The 10,719-nt window shown below is 43.5% G+C and overlaps 1 protein-coding gene across 1 annotated transcript; it reads right to left on the minus strand.

The window, feature by feature from the left end:
• Window positions 1-3,791: 3,791 nt before the first annotated feature.
• Window positions 3,792-7,767, minus strand: SPTSSA (serine palmitoyltransferase small subunit A). The gene is made up of 2 exons (XM_068684461.1): window positions 7,576-7,767; window positions 3,792-5,186 (listed from the first exon to the last, which is right to left on the minus strand). The coding sequence occupies exons 1-2, from the start codon at window positions 7,676-7,678 to the stop codon at window positions 5,083-5,085; spliced, it is 207 nt and encodes a 68-aa protein (XP_068540562.1). The 5' UTR covers window positions 7,679-7,767; the 3' UTR covers window positions 3,792-5,082.
• Between the last annotated feature and the right edge of the window lie 2,952 nt (window positions 7,768-10,719).

Consider the following 10,719-nt stretch of genomic DNA (forward strand, 5'->3'; position numbering starts at 1 on the left):
AAGAACCAGGGTGCTATTATCACCTCTTAAAACAACTCTTCTGCAACTAAAAGTTCTTACCTTGGTAACTGCTATATTTACATGAGTAATTTACTTTTTCATCTGGTAAATTATCAGCTTCAGATTGTGTCAAATTTCAACACAGCCACCTGAAAACAAGATTATGCTTTCTGTTGAGGGAAATAACCCCCACATTTTTTCCAAACACTAGAAACATCCATTCTGCGAGAGCTGAAGCTCCCCAGAAACCAAAAGCCTTGTAAAATAATTTTCATTCCCCAGTTCACCCTGACATTTGTCCAAAGACAAACAAAATTTTCATTTTCAGCCTCTCGTTTGATGTTATTCCATCATATGTCCCTATGATTTCACATAACGAGCCAAGTTTAGATTAGAATCACAGTAACTCATTTAAAAATTCCTCCAGAATGAAGAAGGCAATTAGCGGAGGGCCCTCTCTGCATAGGAAAGTGGAATAAGTCTTTAAATAAAAAGTCATTAACAGACTGCAAAGCACCACGGAGCTACTTGCATCTGGAGCCACACAGCACTATGATCTGAGCAACAGCAAAATGTAAAGTACTGTTGTGGGTGTAAAACAGAGCCCCTGATATTTCAAAGGCCTCTTTGCAAAATAAAGTGTGCTTCTATGCACTCTTATTTAAGGTCTAAATACCTGATCCATAAACAGATGCAGCTCATCAATTGTACACGTGTATCATCTTAGTTGCTATTAAAATAAGCACTACCACCAACAGAATGAAAGCCTAGCCAATGCTTTCTACACCTTAAAGCTGTTTTTTTGTTTGTTTGCTTGCTTTTTTGATGGTGGTTTATTTTTTGTTGTTGTTTTTGTTTTGCTTTTTTTTCTTGGGGGGTGGTGTTTTTTATTGCAAGAACCCCACTCACAAACAAGCCAAACTATAAAGCATGTGCTCTAGACCGGCTCAGGGAATCCACAAAGCACCACAGTGATTCACCAGGAAAACCACCTCAGGACAGCCTGACTGCCAGCCAAGACCGCCTCCCAGCATTTTACATTGTGTTAAGCATTCAGTGATAAGATGTTGCATAAGGTAATTCCCCATTCTGCTTCGCTGGAAGCACTTAGGGCATTTGAGAAATACACACGCTGCCATTGCAAAAGCATTGTGAAGAGATAACTTGATATTACTGATACTTTAGAAATTGGATCAGGGTTTGAATATCTCAGGGAGAATAGCTGGTCATCGTTTCTCAGACTTCGATCACGCTGTGACAGTTTAGACAGATGGAGGATCTTGTGCTGATGTACTGAATTTGATATACTGAATTTGGTAAGAAAAGCAGAGGTGTGTCTGCTCTGATCCCACTCTGGGATATTTCAGATCTAGAATTTTATTTGTCCCCAATACATGGAGAAAAAAGCTTGATCAAGTTCTGGACTGTAATGTAGGATTTTCTCCTTTAAACCACCATTACACACACACACACAAAAGACAGCAGCTACAGCAGCTATTGTGCTCAGTGATGACTCTGTTTAAGGCTGACCATAGCAGATCCAACACAGAAACAATGGAAATGACACAGAAAGCTGTATGCTTTTGTCTTTAGAACAAACAAACAAAAAACCCCACTAGTATTTCTTCCTAAATTTTAGTGAGAAAGTCTTGCTTTAGGATTCTCAGGTGTTTTCCTTCACAAGTTACTTAAGATCCAGAAAACAACAGCCTTTATATCCAAATTAAGTGCTACACAATAATCACACAACCACCAAAGACATTAAAACTGAGTATGATCATGGGATCAGACTAGATCCCATGAACTTAGAAAAGTATCTTTGAGGAGGAAGTTAAAAGAAGGTATTGTCTACCAGTAGGGGATCCAATTCATTGATCTATTTAAGGGGAAAAACAACCCACCATTTTAAAGACCATGATGGTTATGGAAATTATGCATTTATATAGATAGATATAGACAGATATCTATCTACGTATGTATAATGATCGACCCAGGACATACATACAAACCCACATGCATGTGCACATACATCCCAGACCTGCTTCTGGCTTGATTTTTTGCCGCAGTTTCCTCCTGTGGTTATGGCAGCCCCCGCTCCAAAGGCTCTCGATGATGTCTCTGTGGGATCCAGCCTGTACCTGGCAGGCCCCCCGGCAGAGCTGACCACAGGAGCGGGTGGGCAGGGGGCACCCAGCTGGCTGTCAGCAGCTGGTGTCTGATGGAGCCGGTGTTATCAGAGGTGCTGTGACACAGCTGGTACATTCTTAAACATGTTCTAGGTGACTCAAGCTAGACCCCAAGAGCTGTTACTAGTCTAAACTTTCCCAAGTTTATCTAAAACACCAATGTCTGGGTTACTATCCCTTGAAAACAAAAGCATAATTGACCAGCTGCCTCCAAAAGGTATTTAAGGTGTCTTCAAGATCCACCTTGCACAGAAAAAGCTTACAAGTACATAACATGAAGGATTTGATCCCTCAGCTAACAGGGCAATAAAGCAGTCTGCAGTAGGAAAACAACTTGGTAGCCTTATGATTCATTTATTATTCAAATTTAACGATGAATTAACCCCCTACCACCATCCTTACTTAACAAACACCTTACACAGCTTCACAATTATCCCACCTTGAACCATCACTAGGTCAACTTTAGGAAAATCACATTGCAGATACCTCTTTCCAGAGATACAACATAAAGTATTTTATTAATGAAATTATTTCATCTTTAACAAAGTATTTGAAATCTAAAACAGTCCAAGGCTTCTAGGAGATTCTTGATTTGTAAGTAAAAAGAGAACTGCTGAAAATGACTCCTTAAATTAGCAAATTGAATCCAAGTACAATATCGATCGGGCCCACTCCAACACAATGCAAGTGTTTAGACTCTGGTTACTCTTTTTTTCCCCACAACGAAAAGCAGACAGCTAATAAAAGTCAGTATACAAAAGCCCTTTTATAAAACCCTTCGCAATTAAAAATCACATTTAAGGTTCACAATGCTGCAGCAGGGGAGGGCTGTCCCCTACCCCCACACACAACTACAGCCTCTCTCAGCAGTAGATTTGTCTCAGCCACAATGGCAGCTCACAAAGAAACATCCCAGTACCGATTTAACCCACGGACAGCAGCAATTTGCGCTACTCTACTTAAAAACGAGTACATTAACTATTCATTAGCTCCATATACATATATTTAAAATACTATGTACATGTCTGGATACACTTTTAAGGAAACACTGAACTGCCCACGCTTGCATAGCCAGTTTTTAATGAGCAAAGGCAGGATCACGTGCCTGCGGTCTCTGATTCGGCCTTACCCAATCAATAACACCATCACTTCGGCAGGGATGCTTGGGCATCCCTCTCAGCAGACACAGACTAAGTGGCAGATGGCATTTTTGTCTCCAAGACACAACCAAGACTTGCATTTAGCTGTTTAGGTACTTTTCATAAGAAATTCCACCCTTAAGCAAGGCACTAATAGTGGGAGACCTCTACTGACTGCAGTAAAGACTCGGCGCACCTAAGGAGTTGAAGGCCCACTGCTTACAGCTTCAGGATGATGATGGGGTTTTCAGAGATACACAAAGCACTTAAATGGAGAAGTTTTGTTTTCCTATTGGTGTACTTTCCAGAAAGCTATATAAACCTAGAGCACGGTATCTTTTTAGAACAGTTTAGTTGTACAACTCGGGTATAATTCTTGATTTCCAAACAAGTTGCATAAAAGATATAAATGCCTATTATTACTGGGCATTAAAATCACAATTTTTTGGTCAAGTACCAGTTTGCGTTTTGTTTTTTTTGTTTGTTTGTTTGCTTTGTTTTGTTTTATTTTTTAAAGTTTGAAGAAAAGTAAGCAGTATTCAGAAACACATTAACTTCTCAATGAAAGTTTGGCATCCAAGCTCTGCTTTTAAAGTTTTATTTTTTAAACAACAACAAAAAAAAGTCCTCCACTTAAGAAAGTTAGGTTGTTACCACCATACATATCAGAATACAAAACTGAAAAAAATCCCTATTAAAAAAAAAGAAAAAAGAAAAAAGGCAGGACTTCAGCCAAGTATTCAGCTACTTATTGCTGTAGTTGTAACTCGAGTCCATTTAAAACCCTATGTTTTGGTAATTTGTAGCGAGAACACATTTGGAACACTAGCAGCAATAGAAAACCCCCTTAAAATACAGACAGGTACACTGTTGAGTGAAAATCAGCAGAAACCATCGCCATTGGAACGTAACAAAGAATTATGTAAAAGTACAATTTAATTGGTAGCTAGAAAAGGTGTTGATTTAAAGTACTGTCCCAAAGCTTTACGTGGGCCTAGGTGAGCAAAGAAAAGTCCTTTTGTTCCCACTAGGAAAAGACCACAACCCCAGCGCTACTCAAACATAATGAATGCAGCCTCTGCTCTGCCTCAATGCTTTCTCTCTCCCACCCTCCTCCAGCAGGTGGAATACAGAAACTCAAAATAATTGCTAATTCCAAATTCAGGTGATATGCACAAACACACTGTTGAACAAAGTTTGGACAAGAAAACAGTACACCTGAGTTCAGTCATACAAACTAATTTTTTGTAAATAGTGTCAGACGAATATATCCATGTCTCTAATACGAATCTAGATGTATTTTCTTACAAAACGCATTGATAGAAATACCCAGGCCAATGCATACCATACAATAGCAAAAGCTTTAAGCCCCATTTAATAAGATGACTTTCTGATTAAAAATAGAAGGCAATTAAGATTTACTCAAAATTACAATTAAGAAAAGCTTTCACAGTGCAATGTTGAAACTGTCACAAAGTTAAGAAAATACTGATATCAAAGTACAATCACAATGTTAAGGTAGACAAAACTACTATACAAGGGCAAATCTTGTAAAATCAAAAGGAATGAACACAACATAGGGGACTTCTCACGCCCCTGCTCTACACATAGCTCATTTCCTAGTCTGCAGAATCCTCATTGTGTCTTTCTTTTTTTTTTTTTTGACATCGGCAGAAGTCTCGTTAAAACTAAGAGATTCATTCTTCTTTGTAGACCAGATTTCAGAGCATGATTACTTCTTGAAAGTACGTTCTTCATCACTGCACAATTTCAAAGTAGTGCAATATTGCCATGATGTGCTGAGGCATGAACACATAGCCCGTGTACAGTGCCATTCCAAGGATGGAAACCAGCATCGAATCTGAGTCACAGTTAAGGAAGACAGCATTTGAAACAAAGTGCCTTAGAAGTCACATAAGCATAGCATTGTATCTTTCCTGTTAACTATCTTACAACGTTGTATTTTTAAAATACAGCGTGTCAACTGCATTCAACAAATACATCTGTAAAAGAAGCAACAGAAAACTGACAACAAGAACACTTGGTAGGAGTGAGTGACGAGCTGCACACGAGCTGCACTGTGGTAGGAAGCCTCGGGGAACTGAGAATGGGCAAAAAGCTCAACTTGTGTGTTGCCTGACAGTACTTAGAACAAAAAATCTGCAGGGGTAATGAAAAATATGAGTAACGTTGTGACAAGCACCTTTCTAGTTATTTCAGCCACAAAGCCTCAGAGGATCAGGGTTGGAGTAAAGTTGTGCATTTAAATAAAGGGATACTCATCAGTACTTTACTATAGCAGATCTGCAAATCGAGCCTCACACAAAGACACCTGCTAAACAATCTCAAGATGCCCACTTTGTTAGTTGAAGTCCAAATCAGGACCTTTTGTAGAAAGTCAGATGGCAGGAGTATAGCTTATAACATGTACCACTAGACCTTCTCTAGGATTCTCAAAGCTTTATCTACAGAAATCATGGCGCCAGACTACTGAAGGATCACATCATTCAAAGTTTAAGACCAGAAATCCAAAAGTAGCGCACTCAATTAATAACAGCCTCTTGATTTCAACCGCCTACCAGCAGAGATTCAGTAAGCTTAGACACAAACACTACGAAGGGCTCTGAAGATTAACAAACAAGATAACACTGGATAACAGTACTCAGTTTCCACAGGTGAAATCAGAGGAGCTGCGCATGCTCCCTAACTTTGAGAAATCAAGTTACCTCAGCACGTGTGTTACAAAGGCTTTGTCACTGACTTTCCCATGACAGAGTGGAGACATTCATTGTGCTTATTAGAGCGTACTAGCTTCTGGGTGTATTTTTAGTCCCAGAAGATTGCACAACGCAAGACACTAAAATGAAGGTCAGCCCATAAATCCACGCTTCAGCACCAGCGCTCGCAGTGACTCCGGAACACAAGGAGCTGGTGACACACACGGGAGGTCGGCGCACCCTCAGCTCCCAAGGCCACTGTGTCGGTGTGGCATCCACACGGCACCTGGCAGGCCTGGCCCAGACACACCGAAACCACCCGGTTTGGGGGCAAAAACAGTTCTGCTGAACTAAGATTGCAAAAAAATCTATGTGCCCCTAGATACTTGGGGCACATAGGACATTTTTAAATTAAGCAGCAATTGCTTCCCTGCAACACGAGCATTTGATAAAAATATGCGAACACGCATACACACCTTCCGTTTGCTTAAATACCTTGCCCAAGTTAAAAAGATGTATAGTTAATGCAAAAAGAAAAAAATACATATTAATGACTGATCTACTCGCAAGGGAAGCAATAGTGGAGGATTTTTCACTGATACAGACATGGCATAAACACGGGAAGGTACTTTAGTCAGGAATGTATTTTTTTTTTTTTTATAATTAAGAGCTGCTACCTAAACAATCGTGTGCAGCAAGTCTATAAATACAAGAACAAATAAATAGTAGGTTATCTCCACTTTTACAAACTGTACACAGGAGAAACTAATCTCATCACACAGCTGTAACCTGGGAAACCACTTTTATGTAACGAGAGCCAGCTCCTTTACAACTGACCAGGAAAAGCAGCCTTGCACTACAACTAACACGAGATGTTGGGTGTAAGCAACGTTAATGTTTTGGTTAATTTGTCTCTTTGCCTCTTGACATTAACCGGAGGTGGCTCGGGGTCACTCACGCCAGACATCCTTTTAACCCAGGACCAAAACAGACACACTGAAGAGAAGCACTTGCGATGCCACAACACCACTTGAGGGGATGCACTGCCTGCGTGGCAGAGCTGGCTGAAGAAGCTAACCTTGGAGTAGTTTTTACACAGGTGCCTTCATGTCTGTCAGCCTCTTCCACTCCAAGCGAGACAAACAGATTTGGCAGCTCGAGGATCTCGAGCACTCTTCCACGAAATCGCCGCGTGACGAAGCGCGACCAGGACGCGAGGCAGCCCGGCGGCGGCGCACACCCACTCGGCAAAAACACGCGCACGGAGGGAAGGCTCGTGCTAACCAGAACCCTCGGCGTGCCGGCTTACGAGCCAGGAAAAAAATAATACCAGAACATTAAAAACACACAAAGGAGACCCAACTCCCGACAGACAGGCAGCGCAGCGGCACGACGGGGACCGCCCGGCTCCGGCTCCGGCGGCGCCAGCCCCCGCCCGCTGCCCGCTGCCCGCTCCCCGAGCCCGGCTCCCGGCTCCCCGCTCCCCGCAGCCGCCCGGCAGGCCCGGAGCCGCCGCCGCCGGCAGAAGGATACTGAAGACGGTGCGCTCCCAGGGCTCCAGCATGTAGAGCGCGGTGACCAGCAGGTACTGGTAGTACAGCCACGACATCTGCTTCCAGGCCGAGCCCAGCGCCATGGCGCGCACCGCGCTCTCCCCGCCCGCCGCTGGCTCCGCGCCGGGCCCAGGCCGAGCGGTGACGGGGGGCGGTGGCTGCCCGGGACCCGCCCTCCCGCCGCCGGCGCCGCCGAAGGGCCCGGCCCCGCCGAGGCCCGGCCCCGCGCCCCGCGCCCCGCCCGGGCGCCCGCTGCCCTCCGGGGCCGGGCGGCCCGAAATGGAGGCGCCGGGCACGGCCCCGGCCGTGAGGCGGCGGCGCAGCGGGGGCGCCGTCCCCGGCAGAGCAGCCTCGGGGGCCGTGCGGCGCCCACATCAACGAGACCTCCAAATCTGACAGCGCTGGGTGCCCAGGCTAACCCCACAGGAATGGGAAAAATAAAAGCTGCTAGGGATCAACTTTGTGCCGCAACTGTTGCTAACTTTGCACTTCTGTACGGCTAATGTGGCCACACACCGGAGGGTGTTACAACCTACCCCGACTGCTAGTTGGGTTCAGATATAGAAAAACTCGGAGATTGGCCTGGGACTGCGTGATTAGAAAGGCCATTAACAACCTAGTTTAGAAGGCCCCAATCTAGTTTAAATGAAAAACCTGGTAAAAAGGGACACACACGGAAACCGGGCACTGTGACTAAGCTGAGCACAAGGTGCAACCTCTAGGCACCGGGGCCAGGCCACCAGCCAAGGCCTCCCTCACGGGCCAAGCACGTGCACCAGAGATGGGAAGCTGATACCAACCCAGTGCAACCATCCTGCTGAAATCCATTTTAGATTATGTCACTGAGTGTCGTAACTCTGTTCTCACAGGCACCCCACCCCAACTTCACCTGTGCTGTTCCTACAATGGAAAGCAAGGACACACAGTCACGGGAGGGTGTACGTATTAATTATTTACACAGCTGCAGTTGCAACTACAGTACTAGGAGCTAACTGTGCAAAAGAAAACCAGTTGGCAGACAACCGAATATCATATCTGTTTACATGACAGGAGCTGAAAAGGGTTTCAATCTGTCCAGAATACATTGAGACACACTTTCTGTGCAGATTTATTTCAGCACAAGAAGAAACGAGAGCATTGACACAATTAATACCCCCACACAACTGGCCACAAGAGCTGTTGTCCCTTTCCAAGACAGCTGTTGCTTGTTGCAATTGTTACTGGAGGAGTCTTGTGCTGGTGCCACTGCCTGAAAAAGTAGTGGTAGTTATGAAAGCCTCCTTTCTATATAAAGGCACACAAAGTTCAAGGACAAGTGGTGTTTTCAGCACAACTAATGCACTACTCCCATTCACAGCTGTGAGCTGTAGCGATATGGGGCAAATGTGTCCCAGTTCTGCCTGCTCCCACGCTTTGCAAGCGTGGGACTGCAATTTGAGTGATAGGGCAAGCAAGAAGCAGCAGCAAGTACGCGATATGAGAAGAAAGGTAATGTCGAGAAGCATACCAGCTGCATGATTTCCTGCTACATCCACCAGTTTCTTACACCTTTTCACAACGGTACGTACTCAGGAGGCAATTGTTAATATTTACTTAAATCCTTAAAAAAAAAAAAAAAAAAAAAAAAAGACAATACTTCTCTGAATTTACTTCCCCTCCTTTCCCAGCTCAATTCTAGCCCTGCTTCGGGACTGCCATCATCTATTGTTCCTCCTGCTACCAGTGGCACTGACACTTGAGCCCTCAAACTACATTCCCACATACTCACATTTCCAGCAGTCCAGGGCAAAGACCCTTAGCCTGGTGCTCCACAGAACTTTCATGCTGCCCTGGACTGTAAAGACACCTACATTATGGCCAGTGTGCCCTACAGCACAGAGTACATCTATCACATCTGCTCCTCCACAGTTTTAAGAAGGAACAGGTCTTATGTTCAAAGTTTTCCATATATGCCTCCAGACTCATAACATATAGTAACAACTTATCCCACTTCAGATGGGATCATTGCTGTCAACCTACAAGTCAGGCACTCCACTAATCAGTCTGTCTGGAGGTAGGAAAAATGGGATGGAGATCTTATCTCAAGCAGATCTTAAGCCTCAAAACAAGCAGGGCTCAATGTTAGTTGTAGGTTGCACATGCAGAGAAGGGTAAATCACACTGGCCAACAAAGTGCTCAGCAGCTACCTCAACAGTTCACTGCTTCTTTCATCAAGCTGTAGTTAAGTTTCTGCTGATTTGGAAATAGGAAGGCAGGCATCATGGTTAAAAATACACGTGTATTCTGAGCTGCTTCCTGAGAAGCAAGCAGTAATTTCAGCATTTCCATGGTCACCCTAACAAGATGGAAGCCATCATTCTTCTGAATATAATAAAATTCATTTACAACGTTTACTCTTCTGCCAAGCTCAAACTGCCCTGAGCTTTATACAGCTAAACTTCTGGAATGATTAAAAAAATATAAATCAATGTTGCTATGTACTAAAACTAGACTTTTACAGCTTGCAAAGAGCAGTGCGATTGATTTTCTTTTTACTGGAAAGTACAATGTCTGTATTTTACCCAAATTTTACAAGAATTGCATGCTGTTTATTCCAGTAAGACGAAAATTCTGAAGGTTTGTGTTTCCCTCCATCATCACCAGTGAGTGATTTCCTTGAAAAGTTGTAAAGAAAAATGTGAACACCAATATTTGTACTAAAATCCTTCAAGAAAACTAACTAATATTAAATTTGCTAAAAAACAAATGTCCACGAAAGCAATTAACAAATAACAAAAGTAAGCAATTAACTGCATTGGTTCCAACCCATGGGATGTTCAGGGAGCTCTGAAAATGGGCCAGAAGAGGCACAGATCATGCCAGTCTGCACTGCAGGAGCTGTTGTCCACTACCCTGTGTGATGTTCAAGTATTAAAAGAATTTACTTCCAGTAGGTCCTTCTGAGTTTTGGCCTCCACACAATGGTTACTCTGGCAGTGACACTACTCTGAAACAGCTGCACCGACCATTTTCCTTTTTACATCCTGCTGAACCTCCACCTCCGCTCACTGTCATTTTCCAGGTGTTCTTTTATCACAGCTTCTTTTACATTAATCCTAGATACATCTAATACAGGAACCTGGT

This window comes from Anas acuta, chromosome 5 (genome assembly GCF_963932015.1).
Source record: "Anas acuta chromosome 5, bAnaAcu1.1, whole genome shotgun sequence".
NCBI lineage: Eukaryota > Metazoa > Chordata > Aves > Anseriformes > Anatidae > Anas > Anas acuta.

Bases quoted from the DNA above. Each gene is read 5' to 3' on its own strand.
- SPTSSA (XM_068684461.1), bottom strand. From the start codon at position 7,678: ATGGCGCTGGGCTCGGCCTGGAAGCAGATGTCGTGGCTGTACTACCAG. The intron at 5,187-7,575 runs GTATCCTTCTGC...ACTGTGACTCAG, and splicing joins CTGGGAGCGCACCGTCTTCA to ATTCGATGCTGGTTTCCATC.